This window comes from Vulpes lagopus, chromosome 20, assembly GCF_018345385.1.
Source record: "Vulpes lagopus strain Blue_001 chromosome 20, ASM1834538v1, whole genome shotgun sequence".
NCBI lineage: Eukaryota > Metazoa > Chordata > Mammalia > Carnivora > Canidae > Vulpes > Vulpes lagopus.
Window position 1 is genome coordinate 299,402 of NC_054843.1, and position 18,951 is coordinate 318,352.

Here is an 18,951-nt window from a genome sequence, read left to right on the forward strand (position 1 = left end):
AGGAGATTTATTCATAAATAGGTTGTGAAGGATGATGTCCGAGAGTTACTGCCTGTGTTTTCATTTAGGGGTGTTAAGGTTTTAGGTCTCACATTGAGGTCTTTAATCCATTTTGAGTTTCTTTGTGTGTGTGGTGTGAGAAAGTGGTCTAGTTTCATTCCCATGCATGTAGCTGTCCAGTTTTCCCTACAGCATTTGTTGAAAACTATCTTTTTCCGCTGTATACTCCTACCTCCTTTGTTTATAGACAATTGACCGTATGGGAATGGGCCCTCTATCCTATTCCATTAATCCCTGTGTCTCTTTTTGTGCCAGTACCATATATTTTGATTACTGTAGTTTTGTAGTATATTATGAAATTTGGGATTGTGATACTTTCAATCTTGTTATTCTTTCTCAAGATTGCTTTGACTATACAAGGTCTTTGTGGTTCCATACAGATTTTAGGATTATTTGTTTTTATCTGTGAAAAGTGCTGTTGGTGTTTTGATAGGGATTGTATCGAATCTGTATATTCCTTTATAGTATAGACATTTAAACGATATTAATTCTTTCAACCCATGAGCATGAAATACCTTTCCATTTGTTTGTGTCATCTTCAGTTTCTTTAATCAGTGTTGTATAGTTTTCAGAGTATAGGTCTTATACTTCCTTGATTAAATTCAGTTTCTCTTTCTGCTACTTCGTTATTAGTGTATAGAAATGCAGCAAATTTCCATGTATGAATTTTGTGTCTTGTAACTTTATTGAATTCATTTATCAGTTCTCGTAGTTTTTTGGTCGAGTCTTTAGGGTTTTCTTTTTTTCTTTTTTAAAGATTTATTTATTTATGATGGAGAGAGAGAGAGAGAGAGGCAAAGGGAGAAGCAGACTCCACACAGGGAGCCCGACGCGGGACTCGATCCCGAGACTCCAGGATCGTGCCCTGGGCCAAAGGCAGGCGCCAAACCGCTGAGGCACCCAGGGATCCCCCTAGGGTTTTCTATAGTTAGTATCACATTATCTGCAAAGGGTGACAGTTTTACTTCTTTTCTTACCAATTTGGATTTCTTTATTTTTTTGTCTCACTGCTGTAGCTGGGACTTCCAGTACTATATTGGATAAAAGCGGTGAGAGTTGGGCATCCTTGATTTGTTAATGATCCTAGAGAAAAAGGTCTCTCAGTCTTTCATTCACCATTAAATATGATGTTCACTGTGTGACCTGTATTATGTTGAGATATGTTCCTTCTGTATGCACTTTGTTGATAGTTTTTATCATCATTGGGGTTGTATTTTGTCAAATGCTTTTTAATTTTATCTATTGAGATGATCTTACGGTTTTTATCCTTTCTTTTGTTAATGTGGTGTGTCCTGTTGATTGATTTATGAATATTGAACCACCGTTGCATCGCTGGAATAAATCTCACTTGATTGTGGAGAATCATTTTTCATGTATTGGTGAATTCAGTCTGCTAATATTTTGTTGAGGATCTTTGCATCCATGTTCATCAAGAATATTGGCCTGTATTTCTCTTTTTTTGTAGTATCTGTTTTTGTATCAGGATAATGCTGGCTTTGTAGAATGAATGTTTTTTTTTTTTTTTTTTTTTTTTTTTTTTTATGATAGTCACAGAGAGAGAGAGAGAGAGAGAGAGGCAGAGACACAGGCAGAGGGAGAAGCAGGCTCCATGCACCGAGAGCCCGACATGGGATTTGATCCCGGGTCTCCAGGATCGCGCCCTGGGCCAAAGGCAGGCGCCAAACCGCTGTGCCACCCAGGGATCCCTGTGGAATGAATGTTACTACATTTATAGACTGTTTTCCTCCCTCTTCTGTTTTTTGGAATAGTTTGAGAAAAGTAGTTATTAACTCTTATTTACGTGTTTGATAGAATTTACCTGTGAAGCCATGTGGCCTGAACTTTGTTTGTTGGGAGTTTTTTGATTACTGATTCCATTTCATTACTAGTTATCTGTTCAAATTTTCTGTTTTTTTCCTGATTGAGTTTTAGAAGATTGTATGTTTCTAGGAATTTATCTACTTCTAGGTTGTCCAGTTTGTTGGCATATAATTTTTTATATTTTCTTACATCCTTTGTATTTCTTTTTTGTTTTTTAAGATTTATTTATTTATTCATGCGAGATACAGACTGAGAGAGAGAGGCAGAGACACAGGGAGAGGGAAAAGTAGGCTCCTTGCGGGGAGCCCTATGTGGAACTCGATCCCGGATCCTGGGATCATGACCTGAGCTGAAGGCAGGCATCCAACCACTGTAGCCACTCAGGCGTCCCTAACATTTCTATTTCTGTGATGTTTTTTTCTCTTCCATTTCTTTTTTTTCAAAGATTTTATTTTTTATTTGAGATAGAGAGCACGAGCTGGGTGAGGGGCAGTGGAAGAAGCAGACTCCCCACTGCTGAGCAAGGCAAGGTGGAGGCCAGAGACCCGGGGATCATGACCTGAGCCAAAGGCAGATGCTCAACCACTGAGCCACCCAGGCACCTCTCCTTCTCAATTTCTAACGTAATTTCTTTGAGTCCTCTTTTTCTTGATGAGTCTGGCTAAAGGTTTTTCTATTTTGTTTATCTTTACGAAAAACCAGCTGTTGGTTTTATTGATCTATTTTGTGTTTACTGTGTTTCATTTATTTCTGTTCTAACCTTTATTATTTCTTTCCTTCTCTAAGCTTTGTGTTTTGTTTTGTTTTCTAAAGATTTTATTTATTTATTTATTTATTTATTTATTTATTTATTCATTCATTCATTCATTTATTCATTCATTCATTCAAGAGAGACACAGAGAGAGAGAGAGAGAGGCAGAGACACAGGCAGGGGGAGAAGCAGGTTCCCTGTGGGGAGCCTGATGCAGGACTTGATCCCAGTACCCCGGAATCACGACCTGAGCCAAAGGCAGACACTCATCCAGTGAGCCACCCATGTGTCACTAAGCTTTGGGTTTTGTTTGTCCATTTTTCCCCCTAGGTCCTTTAGGTGTAAGGTTAGATTGTTTATTCGAGATTTTTCTTCTTGAGGTCGGCCTGTATCACTATAAATCTCCTTGGGACAGCTGTATCCCAAAGATTTTGGATTGCTGTATTTTCATTTTATTTGTCTCCATGTATTTTTTTAATTTCTTATTTGGTTTCTTGGTTGACCCATTTTTTTGTTTAGTAGCCTGTTGGTTAGCCCCCATTTATTTGGGTTCTTTTCATATTTTTTCTTTTAATTGGTTTTTTGTTTCATACTCTTGTTGGAAGAGATGCTTCCAACTGAAGCATGTGAACTGAAGAACTGATATGCTTTCAGTCTTCTTAAATTTATTGAGACTTATTCTGTGGCCTAATAAGTGATCTGTCCTGGAGAGTGTTCCTTATGCACCTAAAAAGTCTGTATTCTGTTGTTTTTGGATGGAATATTCTATATATATCTGTTAGGCCCAACTGGTCTAATGTGTTGTTCAAAGTCACTGATTCCTTGTTGATTTTCTGTCTGGATAATCGATCCGTTGATGTGAATGTGGTGTTAAAGTCCTCTATCATTGCTGTTTTATGCCAGTTTCTCTTTTGTGTCTGTTAGTATTTGTTTTATGTGTTTAGGTGTTCCCATGTTGGGTACGTAGATATTGTTCCCTTTATCGTTATGTAGCGTACTTTTTTGCCTCTTGCTATGGTCATTGTTTTAAAGTCTAGCTTGTCTGAGTATTGCTACCTTGGCTTTTATTCACTTCCATTTGCATGGTGTGTGTTTTCCACTCGTTCTTCACCATCAGTCTGTATGTCTTTAGGTCTGAAGTGAGACTCCTGTAGGCAGCATGTAGATGGATCTTGATTTTTAATCCTTTCAGTCACCCTATGTGTTTCGATTTGAGCATCTACATTCAACACAATTACTGATAGGTATGTGCTTATTACCCTTCTGTTCATCACTTTCTGGTTTTTTATAATTCTTCTCTGTTCCTTTCTTCTCTCTTCACATGGGGTTTGATGGCTTTCTGAAATAATATGCTTGGATTCCTTTCTATTTATTTTTTGTGTATTTATGATAGGTTTTTGGTCTGTAGTTACCATGAGACTCATATAACATCTTATGTGTATAGTCAGTCTTCTGTATTAAGTTTATGGTCACTTAAGAACTTTATTGATTTCACCTCCAAGCCTCAGGGTAGAAAGAAGTTCAATATGCAGGGAAATCTGTCTGTGCTTGAGCTCCCTTGAGGTAGCCTTGGACCAGATGAGCTTTAGTAGCATAGAGCATAGATTCCAGTGCAGATGGAGGACAGAAGTGTTTTGTTTCAATCGTGTTTCTGTCTTTAATAAATGCAAGTCTGTTTCCCTGTTTACTCTAAGTATGAGACCATTTAAGTGATGGATCGATGTCTGTTCTTAATCCCAGGAGGGAGCGTTAGGAAATATATAAGAGCTGGGACTTGCTGATATATTTTCCTGCAGTCCCAGGAGACCTGGGTTTCAGCTCAGGTCCAGAGCTGGTGTCCACCTGCCACAGAGGATGGCTACTGAAAATACGTCGTGCTTGTTTAAGCTTCTTTGATTTTGTGACTAAATGTATTTGATAACATTTTCTGTGCTCCCTTGGTTGACAGAATTTTGCCATAATAATCTCTTTTAGATACTGGTTTATCTGAGGACCACTGCCATGTAAGACATGTGCTGCCAGTTTTGGCTGCCAGCTCTCATGCACTTGAGACACTTGTAATTGCAAACATCAGATATTGCTGATGAGAAAATGTGGAAGTTGTTTTATTGGTCATTTAAAAATTAAAATTTGTAACTATTTATTAGGTTAAAGGTATATTGACCATTTGCAAGGGCTCTGTTGGACCTGTAATCTAGTACCCTGTACCACTTTTGTTCTTTTTTCTCTTCTGTCTCTTCAGGTGTCTGTACATTAAGTAAAATGAAAATCTTAAAGCTTCTTTTGTGGCAGAGACATAATTACATTTCAGTAGTAAGGATGCGAGGGCAGCGTGGGTGGCTCAGTGGTTTACTGCCGCCTTTGGCCTAGGGCGTGATCCTGGGGTCCCAGGACCGAGTCCCACATTGGGCTCCCTGCATGGAGCCTGCTTCTCCCTCTGCCTGTGTCTCTGCCTCTCTCTGTTTCTCATGAATAAATAAATTAAAAAAAATTATTAAGGATGCAGAGTCTTGCCAGTTTGAGGGCAAGCGCTCAATGTGTGTGGGCCTGGGGTGCAATGTCTCTCATCCTGATTGCCCTCTTCTGTAGGAGTGCAGTGGAGACAGACCAGAGGGTCCGAGTGGCCCGTTGCTGTGAGGACGTCTGTGCCCACCTGGTGGACCTGTTTCTTGGGGAAGAAATTTTCCAGACTGCAAAGGAGACCCTCCAGGAACTTCAGTGCTTCTGCAAATATCTCCAGCGGTGAGTCATGTATCCTCCTTACAGAAGAAATGAATGCACGTGGGGAGAGCCTTTGATAAAGGTGATACTTTCAGAAATAGTCAGTTACACACACACACACAGACACACAAACACACGAAACGTGTTCCTTCCTAAAGAGTAGATGCTAAGGGGATGAGTATGGAATCAGATTGGGAGCTGTTCTGTATTGCGACAAATATTTATAGGTTGTTTTCTGTTGTTTACTCACAGGGAGGTAGCCATGAATGAGCAAACAAATTCTAGCTGGATGAATTTCCAAAATATAATTAAATAGTGAAAAAAGCAATTCTCAGGGAAATGTATACAACATACAGACTGCATATTCAAACTAAGTTGGGGCACCTGGGTGGCTCAGCAGTTGAGTGTCTACCTTTGGCTCAGGGCATGACCCTGGGGTCCCTGCAGAGAGCCTGCTTCTCCCTCTGCCCATGTCTCTGCCTCTCTCTGTGTCTCTCATGAATAAATAAATAAAATATTTTTAAAAATTAAAAATAAACATAAATAAAAAATTAAGTAGTTTTAGGTTTATATATAGTAATATAACCTTATAGAAAAGGAGGAAAATAATGAACATAAACTTAGCACGTCTCTGCTCTGTGCTAGCCTTTACTGCATTTGAGGTCAGGTGGAGGCTGAACCACCACAGCATACTGGACTCTTCCAGGTGTCAGTGGCACCATAGGTGACCTGCCTAGTTCTCAGGGGGGAGACTTTCACGTGGCTTTTCTTTTTAGCTGTGACAGAGTGCTGCAGTGACTGTCTTTTTACAAACATTCCACACGGGTACACACGTACCTGGAGATAATTCCTATCAGTGGTATTTGCTGGGTCAGAGTGTGTATGTATCTTAGGTTTGTATCCATATTGCCAAATTGGTGTCCAAAGGTTGTTCAGCTTTGGTGCTTCCCTGGTTTTGTTGTTCACCACCACTCAGCTGTTACCATGCCTTTCCTGTGCCTGAGTATTAATTTTAATTCTGATTCATTTTTCAGTTTGAGGATTGTTGCTGAAAAAGACTTACGCATATTGCCAGGAAGTGTGCTGCCCTGTGTTTTAGCACTGGACTGCATTTTTGCATCTGTCCTTATCAGTAAACTTCAATATGCACAGGGGTGACATATTGGTGTATCTTCCAGGTGGAGAGAAGCCGTTGCGGCCCGGAAGAAACTTAGGCGCCAGATGCGGGCCTTCCCAGCGGCCCCCTGCTGTGTGGATATCAACGACCGGCTGAGGACCTTGGTGCCCAGTGCGGAGTGTCCCATTGCTGAGGAGAACCTGGCCAAGGGCCTTCTGGACTTGGGCCATGCAGGGAGAGTAGGCATCTCCTGCACCAGGTCAGCACTCAGCCTGCCATGGCTGCCCAATGTGCCCCTGCCCCACCCGGCTTTATGGGGAGCGTGGAATAATGTGTGCATTTGGTGTGCATTTGGAGGGAAGAGGGGTAGAATCAGAGAAAGTGAAGACAGGTGCAGGATTTTGTTCTGGAAGTTTGTCTTCCCCTCCAGTTCTGACGTGTGACCCGTACTACATGCCTTGATTTTGTGTGCCTTTTCTACTTCACACACTCAGGGCCTGGTACTGGAATCTTACTTAGAATCACCTGTGTGTTTTCTGGTCTTTGTGGATTTACACTGTCCTTATCCGTTGGTAGAGGTTCTGTCCCCGTGGAAGTGTTGTAGAGGGTGGAATTTTGTCTGTGTACTGCTCATCTTCCATGGCTCACACATGATAGATAAGTGCTTGATATTTGTTTAATGAATGAGTCTGGTGACTAATCAGTTTCTTTATCAGAAAAAGTTCTCTTAGTCTCCTAAGCATCTCCATCAGGAGACTCCACTAACCAGTTATTTTCCACTCAGAACAGCAGGAATTTATCAGGTTCCTTGCTCGGGCACTGAGCTGGCCTCACGCACTGTGTCCTTTCTTCGTAGGTTACGGTGGCTCAGAAGTCAGACAGCACACCAGATGAAGGTTCAGCACTTCTACAAGCAACTGCTGAGGTCTGCTGTGCCCCGGTGTGCGTGCTTCTCCTGCCTGGGGCTTGTGCCCTGGCTCACCCCCTGTGCTCTGTCCCTTCCAGTGACGCGGCATGGGTGCCCCTGGACCTGCCGTCCCTCGTGGCCAAGCATCTCCCTGGGAGGCGGGAGCGTGTATTTTGGAAGCTGGTGCTGGTGTTGCCTGATGGAGAAGAGCAGGGCCCAGGGAGCCCTGGCAGGTCAGGAAAGGGTTCCCTCTTTGGGCTGTGAGGTTGAGAAAGTGACCTCTGGAGGCAGAGTGACTTCTGAAAGCATCAGGCGTCGGGGACTTGTGGCCTGTTCTGTTTATGGCTTGAAGTTGACACTTTAGATTTTTAAAATTTTTATTCTGTAAACGGGATAATAGTTTATGTGCAAAAGCATTTAAGAGTTGATGCTCATCTAAAGCTATGCTGAGGTATATTGACTAGAGCCCACTTCATTCAGATTCTTGGGGAAGACCATTTATAGTGTGTTTGCTGTAGTCCCCCTCCCTTTTTTTTTTTTTTTAAGAAAAAAAACTGGCATTTTTTAAAAAAGAAATTCAAGAAATTGACATGGCATTATTTTCTATAACCAGACTGCTTCCAGAAATCACTTTTTTAAAAAATTTAATTAATTTATTTTTTTTAGATTTTATTTATTTATTCATGAGAGACACAGAGAGAGAGACAGAGACAGGCAGAGGGAGGAGCAGGCTCCATGCAGGGAGCCTGATGTGGGACTCGATCCAGGACTCCAGGATCACGCCCTGGGCTGAAGGCAGATGCTCAACCGCTGAGCCACCAGGGCGTCCCTTAAAAATTTCTTAAAATTTAAATTTAGTTTGCCAGCATACAGTATGATAACCAGTGCTCACCCCATCAAGTGCCCTCCTCAGTGCCTGTCAGCCAGCTACCCCATCCCCCCACCTTCTGCAACCCTTTGTTTGCTTCCCAGAGTTAGGAGTCTCTCATTTTGTCTCCCTCTAATTTTTCCCACTCACTTCCCCTCCTTTCCCTTATAATCCCTTTCACTATTTCCTCTAGTCCCCGTATGAGGGAGGCCGTGTGATAAATGTCTCTCCCTGGCCGACTCGCCCCCCTCGGCATCACGCCCTCCGGCTCCCCCCATGTCCGTGTAAATGGCGAGATCTCCCCCCTCTGATGGCTGAGTGACACCCGGGATGTGCAGGGACCACGTCTCCTCCCTCCAGCATCTGTCCGTGGACGTCGAGGCTCCTCCCGCAGCGCGGCCCCCGTGGACACGGCCGCTGGGAACGCGGGGGTGCAGGTGCCCCTGCAGCTCACCGCCTCTGGGCTGCAGGGTCAGTACCCAGCAGTGCAATTGCCGGGTCGGAGGGCAGCTCCGTGTCCGACGCCTCGAGGCCCCCTGCCCGTCCAACTCCTCGAGGTCCCCACGGTGGCCCCCCCGCCTGCGTTCCCACAGCAGCAGAGAGACTCCCCTTTCTCCACATCCTCCCCACACCTGTTGCCTCCTGACGGTGGCCGTCCTGACGGGGTGGGGGTCCTACGTGGATTTGGTGTGTGTCTCCCTGATGCCGAGGGACGTGGAGCATCTTTCCGCGTGTCTGGGGTCCCGTGTGGGTCTCCTCTGGAGACGTGTTTGCTCACACCTTCTGCCCATTTCTTGACTGGATTGTTCATTTCTTGGGTGTTGTTTGATAAGTTCTTTATAGATCCTGGATACGAGCCCTTTATCTGATATGTGATTTGCACATATCTTCTCCCGTTCTGTAAGTTTTTAGTTTTGTTGACTGCTTCCTTTGCTGTGCAGAAGCTTTTTTATCTTAAGTCCCAATAGTTCATTTTTGCTTTTGTTTCCCTTGCCTTCATGGATGTATCTTGGAAGAAGTTACTGTGGCCGAGTTCAAAAAGGGTGTTGCCTGTGTTGTCCTCTAGGATTTTGATGGAATCTTGTCTCACATTTAGATCTTTCATCCATTTTGAGCTTATCTTTGTGTATGGTAAAAGAGAGTGGTCCAGTTTCATTCTCATGCATGTGGCTGCCCAATTTCCCCGGCACCATTTATTGAAGAGACTGTCCTTTTCCCAGTGGATGGTCTTTTCTGCTTTGTCGAAGATGAGTTGACCGTAGAGTTGAGGGCCCATTCCTGGGTTCTCTATTCTGTTCCATTGATCTGTGTGTCTCTTTTTATGTCAGTACCACACTGTCTTGATAATCACAGCTTTGTAGTCCAGAAATCACTTTAAAGCAGAACATGTTACTTTTCTTTTTTAACAACTTTATTGACAATGTAATTTACATGATACATTTCACCCATCTAAAGTCGGTTTCACTGGTTTTTCATATTCACAGAGTGGTACAACTATCAGCACTAATTCTGGAACATGTTTTACCTACAAGGAAATCCCGTATCCATCAGCAGTTACTCATCATTCCTCCCTGTCATTAGTTCCCAGAAACCACTACTGTCTCTATCTTCTATGTGTTTTCCTATATGAACGGAGGCCTACTATGTGTAGACCTATGACTGGCACCTTTCACTCAGCCATCCTGTTTTCTGGGTTTCATCTTGTAGCAGTATCAGCCCTTCATTCTTTATTTGTGGCTGAATAATATTCCATTGTATGAATATAGCACAGTTTATTTATCTTTCGTCAGTTGATGGGCATCTGGGTGGTTTCCGCTCTCTGGTTATTATGAATAATGCTGCTCTGAGCATTCATGTGTATGTGTTTGTGTGGACAGATGTTTGCAGTTGTGTTCGTTACATACCTAGGAGTGGAATTGCTAGGTTGTGAGGTAACTTTATGTTTAAAAGTCCTTGAAGAATTGCCCGACTGTTTTCCACAGTAGCTGCACCCATTTTCCATTCCTGTTAGCAGTGTTCAAGGGTACTAAGTTCTCTGAATACATTCCTTCTTTAGCAGTTACTATTGAAACACATGCAAGCTAAAGAAAAGGTCATCCAGTTTGTAAGACATCTGAGCAAAGAGGAGAGTTGCAGTATTTTAAAAGTATTTAAATCATGATTCATTTCTTAGAACAAAACAGCTGTGTTCTGATTTGCTAAATAAGTTTATTCTCTAAGAAATGTACATCCCAATAATCTTCAAGAGCTCAGGCATGAAATTTGATTCTGTGGAGTGTGTATGTAGTTGATCCTTGATTAACATGGGGTTTAGGGAAGTCCATCACAGTTGATGTCTGTCAACCCACATCTGTATGGTAGTTCCCTTCCTAAGTTTTCCTAAAAATCTTTATAGGTTACATTTAGAATTAAAATCTTGGGATCCCTGGGTGGCTCAGCGGTTTAGTGCCACCTTTGGCCTAGGGTGTGATCCTGGAGACCCGGGATCGAGTCCCACATCGGGCTCCCTGCATGGAGCCTGCTTCTCCTCCTGTGTCTCTGCTTCTCTCTGTGTCTCTCATGTTTTTCTTTTTTTTAATTAATTAATTTATTTATTTGTGATAGACATAGAGAGAGAGGGGCAGAGACACAGGAGGAGGGAGAAGCAGGCTTCATGCTGGGAGCCCGACATGGGACTCGATCCCGTGACTCCAGGATCGCGCCCCGGGCCAAAGGCAGGCGCTAAACTGCTGAGCCACCCAGGGATCCCCATTCATGTTTAAATAAATAAATAAAACCTTTTTTAAAAAATCTTTTTTTAATTTTTATTTTCTTTTATTCACAGAATTTTAGCAAACTGGTTACAAGTCAAGTTCATGGGAGGTGACGGCTCCATGGATGACACAGGCAGCGAGCCTGGGGGGATTCAGACACTCGCTCTATTTCATGCGCTCAGCAGCATAGGGGATCAGACTGTTGCTGTCAACATCTGCATAAAGGTGGGTAAGAATCATGTGTGTTTGCTTCTGTGATTTTCTTATTTCGCTCACTGCCGGACATTATTAGAATCCTATAAGTGCCTGTTTTTCCGTTTTGATAACTATTTATTTCCTAATTGTAAAAGTAATGTATGTGTGAAAGTATAGAAATACAAGGAAATATAGAGGAAGCATAAAGATGATAGCTATCTATGCTGTCACTATTCAAAGTTGACGGTCATGTTTTGGTTCACCAGCTGAACAGTGAGTTTGTTGTTCCTCTTGCCTTTATTCTTAAGTCTTTCTTTTTCTTTTAAAGATTTTATTATTCATGAGAGACACAGAGAGAGAGAGAGAGAGGGGCAGAGACACAGGCAGAGGGAGAAGCAGGCTCCCTGCAGGGAGCCCAGTGCAGGACTTGATCCTGGGACCCTAGGGTCACGCCCTGGGCCAAAGGCAGACACTCAACCACTGAGCCGCCCAGGCATCCCAATTTTTTTGTCTTTTAATCAAAGTAACACTTAAATGTAGTTTAAAAGTCAGATAACATCTTACAATTTATAATGAGACAGCAGCCCTTGCCTGCCCCTCTCCTAGCTCCTATCCCCAGCTCATGAGTGGGTGAATCCAACCATGAGTCCTGTACGCTCTGCGCTGCATCTTGGGGGCTTTATTCACCTGGATGTGCTCAGTGATCAGAGAATCTACATCTCAGCCCTTACATTCAGCATTACTCTCCGCATTTTCAAGCACGTGAAGTACCATGCTTCTTCGGCCACTGACCCTGGTCTAGCCCAACTGTTTTGCCTGGGCACACCTGCCAGCTCCATCATCACAGCAAGGAAACGGCACACACTGCTGCTGCAAAGTGACATCTTTCACATACTTGGTGGCTTTTCGGATTTGCATACCCTTGATGGCCTGGGCAGTTTCACACGTGTCCTTAATGTGAACACAAAGATTTGAACCTCTTGATTTGCATGATTTTGTAGGGTTTTCTGGGTCAAGTGAGTTGTGAACCATTTTCAGAGGTCACCTTAGGCTACTTAGGGGCCAGGGCTTAATTTCTGTTGTATTTCCAAATCACATACTTACGCTGCTATTTCTCAACTTAGCTACTTCAGATGTTTTCTACTGATTTCACATTAAAATATATCTATTGTTATACAATAAATTGCCCCCAGACTTAGCAACTTAAAATAGCAAACATTTATTATTTATAGTTTCTTTGGGTCAGAAGTGTAGGTGTGGTTTAGTTGGGTCCTGTAGCTCAGGGTTTCTCACAAGGTGGGATCATGATGTAAGCAAAGCTCTGGTCTCATCTCAAAACTTGACTGAGGAAAGATCCATTTTCAATCTTCCTCTTGTGGTTGTTGGCAGGATTCACATCCTTGCCAGCTGTGGCTGGGGCCTCTCGCTAAGGCAGCTGCCTGCCATCAGCAGAATAAGACAGTCTCTTTAACCTAATCTTAGAGGCAACATCCTGTCACTTTTGTCTGATTCTGCCTTTTTAAAATTTTAGTTTAATTTAAATTTAATTTAATTTGTTGTAATTTATTTTTTATTTATTTTTTTTTAAGATTGATTGATTGATTTATGATAGAGAGAGAGAGAGGCAGAGACACAGGCAGAGGGAGGAGCAGGCTCCATGCCGGGAGCCCGACGCAGGACTCGATCCCGGGTCTCCAGGATCACGCCCTGGGCCAAAGGCAGGCGCCAAACCGCTGAGCCACCCAGGGATCCCCATAATTTGTTGTGATTTATTTGAGAGAGAGAGAGAGAGGGAGAGAGCACAAGCAGGCAGAGGGAGCCCAACATGGGGCTTGATCCCAAGACCCCGAGATCATGAGCTGAAGGCAGATGTTTCATCGACTGAGCCACCCAGGCACCCCTCCCATTTTTTTTCCATTTATTTTTTATTTTACTGATTCTGTTACAAATGAGTCAGGGCAGGGGATTGTTGAAGGGCATTGGCACTGGGAGCTAGGATCCTGGGGGCTGTCTTCGTGGCTGCACCCCATGCCAGGTGAGGAATGAACTCTCATATCCTGGTTCTACCCAGCCTTCCCCAAATTCCAGGGCGGCTACATCATCACTTTGTCTTACCTCAGAGAGTGGGGTCACATCTTATTAGCTGTGTGACTGCTGTTTGCCCCAGTCACAAGTGTTCTGTGACTACATCTCCTCTTACTATTTTTTTTTTTTGCAAGTAATAGTTGCTTTATTTTCTCACTTACATAATTTTTTCTATATCTCTTACTAATTTTTACCCAAATGTGCTAGTGTGTGGACTGTATATAACTTTGTAGGAAAAAAAAAAAAAACTTTGTAGGGTTTTCCAGATGCTCGGTCACTTCACCTTATCCCTTCCTTTGACAAAGGAGTCTTCTTACTCCCGTCTGGGCTGACCGCCACTCGGGTCTCCGTACCAGTTACGTGGTCCTGTTCCTCCCCCTGCTGACTGTGACCTTGGGCAAGTGCCTTGTGTATGAGTGCTCTTAGGGGCCCTCTTTTTTTTTTTTTGTCTTTAATACTTCATGTTGTTTATATGTCTAATAACATCCATAGGGTCTCTGCTCGGTGAGCTTTCCTGATTTTCACTTTGTTCATTTCCTCCCCTTTCCATAGTTTTTGCTTTGTTTGTTTTGGTTTTTAATCAGTCTGGGGCTGGCTTGTATCTCTTGGAGAGAGAGCCTCTCTCCTTCAGAAGTCACACTGCATTCCTCACCATTCACTCCGGTACGCATTTCACAAGTATTTACTGAGTGACTTCTCTTGTCTCAAGCAGTATTCCAGGTACGGGGGTATAGCAGAAGGCAACAGAGATCCATCCCCGTTCTCAGGAGCTAATGTCCCAGTGTAGAAGGAAGCCGTGGGGTGGGGGGGAGTGTCAAGCACGCCTCCTCCCTGGTTTATATCCCAAATTACGACTGTCATCCTCCCCTCTCCCTCTCCTGCTTGCTTGTATCTGTTTTATGTTATTTTGTGTTATTTTACTTACGAATTTATTTCATCATGACAAGTGCACTCCTTACCCCATCACCTCTTTCACCACCCTCCGCTCTGGTGACCATGAGTTTGTTCTCTGCAGTTAAGAGTCTGTTTCTTGGTTTGTCTCTCTCTCTCTTTTTTTTTTTTCCCCCTTTGCTCATTTGTTTTGTAAATTCCACACGTGAATGAGACCTTATGATCTCTCTCCTACTGAAGAGCATAGAGGCTCCTGACCTCCGAGAAGTTAGGATAAATTGCCCCTGTGGGTGAAGTGAGCTGTTAGGTAGCTGTTAGGTCCCACCTGACTCCTACAAGTGCTTACCCGGGCTTGCCGTTGACAGCAGCAGCTGTTTTTTGTTTCCTGTTTGGTGGGATGCATCTTCCAGTTTCTTCCAAAGAAACGATCTGTGGGAATAGAGTTTCCTTGCCCCCTGACTCTCAATGTGTGTTAACCTTCACGTGTCCTTTGTGGTTTAACTGGGTTTATAGAAGTGTGGATTGAAAGGTTTTTCCTTCCAGTTTTGCTCCATCCAGAGTTGCTGTTGAGATGTTTGAGGCGATTCTTGTTCTTTTCTCTGTGGCCTGGTTCTGTTTTTCTTTAGAAGGCTGCTCTGTTTCTGGGGTTCTGAAAATCCACTGAGGCATGCCTGCTGCTGACTCCGTGCGCTCCCTCGGGGGACGTTGTTGCGTCGTGGTGCCACATGGGCTCCTCCTCTTTCTGTGCTCTGCTGAGCTCTCTCGAGACACATGGTAGATCTCCTCACTTAATCCTCTGAGCTTCTTATTCTTTCTCTCCTAGTTTTTGTCTTGTTTTTAAATATTGTGCTCTGGGAGAATCACTGATTTTTATATTCCAGATGGTCTATTGAGTTTTCTGTTCCGTGGATATCGTTTGATTTCCTCGTTCTCATCCTTATTTGAGTTTATCACATCATCTGATGACTATTTTTGGATGCATCATCAGAGGAAATTAGGATTTTTGAGGTCTGAGTTTTCTTATGCCCCATGCGTTATCTGTTTCCTTTGGATTTCCTTTTCTTTGTTATTCTAGTCTCTCTCTCACGTTGGAGGCTCTCCTCAGACACGTTCTCTGAGGCTGCCTGTACCTGAATGAGGCCCTTAAAGGCTGCTCATAAGCTGTGTGCTTGGGGTGGGGTACAGAGTAACTGAATAGCAAGCCCACCTTTTTGGGGAGCTACCTTCAGATGTCAGGGTCGATGAGTCTCTTGCACTGTTTGGTTTCTTTGGAAAGGATTCATCTTGGCTCTTCCTCTTGGGACATGTAGGGCATGGCCAGTGCTAAGTGTCTGCATCTTCTCAGCATAGGACGCCTGCAGGGGGCAGATTGTACTTAGAGGCCGCCTGTAGGTGGGCAGGTGACCTGGAGGGCACTGCTCTATGCGTGACTTGGCCATGTGGTCCCGAACCTTGCCTCTGGCTCTTGGTGCTTCTGGGTCTGAGTGCTCGGAGCTTTGCAGGCTCAACAGGCCTGGTGCCTCCCGTACCTACATCCCTAGGTCTTCAGGTCTAGCTTCCTCTGTTTTCTTAATGCAGTGGTTGTTCCCGTCTCCATGATGCTTTCTGGAAACTGGTCAGGATCCCTTGTTTGCTGCTGGTTTGCCTTTATGCCCTGTCATCTTGGGCTTACCTGGCTTGTTTGTATTTTGGGCTTACCTATTTTGGGCTCCAGATCTTTGCTGTTTAAGGGTGATTGTTAAGAATAACCTCTTCAAACAGTTCCTGTAGAGGCTGAATTATCTTTTGACCTGGCTGTTTCTTGCACTCATTTGCAGCCTCATGGAGGGAGGGCAGCCTAGAGAGCCGTGAGCATTTGGTTGCTCTTGTTCTGCTGGTTGGTCCCCTGGTATGTCCCTCCTGATGGCCTACATGTTGCTGCAGGTGGCTCACGGTGCTCTCAGCGACTGCGTCCTCGATGCTGTGGAGACGCAGAAGGAGCTCCTGGGCGCCAGTGGGCTCATGCTGCTGCTTCCCCCTAAAGTGGAGAGCGAGGACATGGCGGAGGAGGACGTGTACTGGCTCTCCGCGTTGCTGCAGCTGAAGCAGCTCCTCCAGGCCAAGCCCTTCCAGCCTGCACTTCCCCTAGTGGTCCTTGTACCTAGCCCAGGAGGGGACACCATGGACAAGGAAGTGGAAGATGGTTTGTGAAGGCCTTTTGTTGATGAACTAGCATATTTAATAAACGGGTCAAGCCCCTGGTCTCAGGAAGTGGTGGCGGGGGGGGGGGGGGTGCTGAGGGGCAGCGGTGCCTGGGCGCGGGGAGTGGGGTCAGCGCGGGGAGGTGTGTTAGTCTGTCTGCACGCTGAAGCAGAAGACAGGTCACCTCTGCTTGTTTTTCTGTTGAAGGTCTGATGCTGCAGGATTTGGTCTCAGCTAAGCTGATTTCAGATTATACCGTTATTGAGATCCCTGATTCCATTAACGATTTACAAGGCACAACTAAGGTAAGGCTTCCTCGTTTCTAAAGGCCCGGTAAGGTCGTTCAGTTGTCCCCTTTTGTTCTGTCTTGAATGTGGTATGTATTACTGCTTGGATTTTTAACTTTCTTGTTTTGACAGACAGCTTTCTGTCTGTCAAAAATAAAAGCAGGAATCAGAATAAGATAAAATCTGCCCGCGGTCTTGCTGTCTGCAACCAGTTAAATTGTTCATGCACATTTCTCTAGAGGTTTTGTTGTAACTGTCAGTTTAGGGAAAGCAGTGCTGGTGTTACAGTGAAAGCAACTGCAGGGAGAAGAGCGGGGTGGGAGAGCAGTGGGCGTGCAGGAGATGCAGGTCCCCCTGAGCACGGGGAGGCCGGGCTTTCATCCTGGGTACGCCAAGACCGTGCTCAGGACCGGTTTCCGTCGGGGTGGAGCACTTGCAGCCCTGACCTGCAGGCTGTAGTCCTGGGGTAGGACGGGACCTGGAACCCCTCTGCGGGCCCTTAGAGCCTGCACTCAGCTGCAGGGGACACTTCTGCCTGCTTCCAGGTGTGGTTGACGAGCTGGTGCTCCCTGTGGCACCTGCCGTGGCAGCTGTGGGAGGGGCCCTTTCAGGAAACAGGATGGATTGTCCACCGCACCTCTTCTCTGTGTCTCAGGTTTCATGGGCCGTGCAGTGGCTTGTCTCCCACTGCCCCTGTTCCCTCGATCTTTGCTGCCAGACGCTCATTCAGTACGTGGAAGATGGCATTGGCCGTGAGTTCAGTGGGCGGTTTTTCCACGACAGAAGGGAGAGGCGGCAGGGCGGCCTGATGTCGCAGGAGCCCGGAGCCATCATCGAGCTGTTCAACAGCGTACTGCACTTCCTGGCCTCCCTGGTGTCCTCTGAACAGCTGTGCGACCTGTCCTGGCCTGTGACCGAGTTCGCTGAGGCCGGGGGCAGCCGGCTGCTTCCTCACCTTCACTGGAACACCCCGGAGCACCTGGCCTGGCTGAGGCAGGCTGTGCTCAGCTTCCAGCTTCCGCAGATGGACCTCCCTCCCCCGGGGGGTACGTGCCCATGCTGAGGGGTCCTGGCTGGGGAGGAAGGAGGGGCGGCCAGGCTCCTGTTCCCTTTCTTACTGTACTGACAGTCTGGCAGGTACTGGGCACCGTGTGAGGTTGCTGTGTCCTCCCTCCTTGTCCCCACACTGGACCTGCTTGCACCTGCCTTTCGGGTCAGGCGTCAGACAGGGCTGGGGGTCTGTGTAGGGCTGTTGGCTCTTCACCACCCGTACAGCAGTCTGCGGGTGTCCGCACAGCCGAGGAAGGAGGTGGCGAGTGGTGTTGGGAGGGACACTAAACCCAAGGCCTGGCCTGTAGTTTTTTAATAGAAGCAGGTTCTGTCCTGCCTTTGCTACAGAGTGTGGGGGCCCAGGGCAAGGAGACCGTGCAGCCCCACCTACACTGCTGGCTCTGCTGGCGCCATGACAGTGCTGCTCGGCACCAGTGTTCCTTCCTCTGGTGGTGCCCAGATGACGCTGCATTGATGAGCACTGTAGGTCTCCTGGGGCTGGGCAAGGAGGTCATCCCTTCCATTGTTGACTCTGCTAGGAGGGAATGAGGGGTATGCTACATATGGGGCACTGCATGTGGCCGTGGCAGGGCCACTCTCTTCTGGGCCCTTGTGGAACGGAGGCCTCAGGTGCCCTTCTGGACTTCGGGGTGTGGCTGTCAGGAGGTCCAGGAGTTGCTTGTTCCTGCAGAAACCCAGAGGGAAGCAGATCACACAGCAGTGAGCTAGGGCAGGGTTCCCCAAGAGAAGCCCAGAGCTGCCCGGTTGGCTGCTCAAAATACAGATTTCTGGGGCAACCACAGGGCTGTATGGTCAGAGCCTCTAGGGTGGACTCTGTTGTATGTTTTGTCCAGGGCGACTGCAGCTCTTCCTGGGATGTGGTCTCTCCCTCAACAGCTCCAGTTCTCTTGTATTCAAATTCAAAAGCAAACTTCTCAAATTCACGGTTGTCTTTCTCTCTCTCTCTCTCTCTCTCTCTTTTTAAAGATTTTATAATTTATTTGAAAGAGAGCAAGTGATAGAGATTGTGCGCAAGTGGGGGAGTGGGGGCAGAGGGAGAAGCAGAGAGCCGGGAGCCTGACTCCGGGGCTCGATTCCAGGATCCTGAGATCATGACCTGAGCCAAAGGCAGATGCCTGAGTCATCTAGGCGCCCTCACATTTGTATTTTTCTTTTCTTTTTCTTTTTTTTCTTTTTTATTTTTTTTATTATTATTTATGATAGTCACAGAGAGAGAGAGAGAGGCAGAGACACAGGCAGAGGG

At 45.5% G+C, this 18,951-nt stretch overlaps 1 protein-coding gene across 1 annotated transcript in view; it reads left to right on the forward strand.

The window, feature by feature from the left end:
- LOC121479412 (minichromosome maintenance complex component 3 associated protein) overlaps positions 1–18,951 on the forward strand; it is a 54,209-nt gene that overhangs the window by 27,930 nt on the left and 7,328 nt on the right. The window contains exons 17-24 of the mRNA XM_041734952.1: positions 5,222–5,374; positions 6,532–6,729; positions 7,327–7,395; positions 7,476–7,610; positions 11,070–11,223; positions 16,093–16,351; positions 16,558–16,655; positions 17,293–17,683. Of these exons, the coding sequence (XP_041590886.1) occupies positions 5,222–5,374; positions 6,532–6,729; positions 7,327–7,395; positions 7,476–7,610; positions 11,070–11,223; positions 16,093–16,351; positions 16,558–16,655; positions 17,293–17,683 (1,457 nt within the window). The remainder of the gene's footprint in view (positions 1–5,221; positions 5,375–6,531; positions 6,730–7,326; positions 7,396–7,475; positions 7,611–11,069; positions 11,224–16,092; positions 16,352–16,557; positions 16,656–17,292; positions 17,684–18,951) is intronic.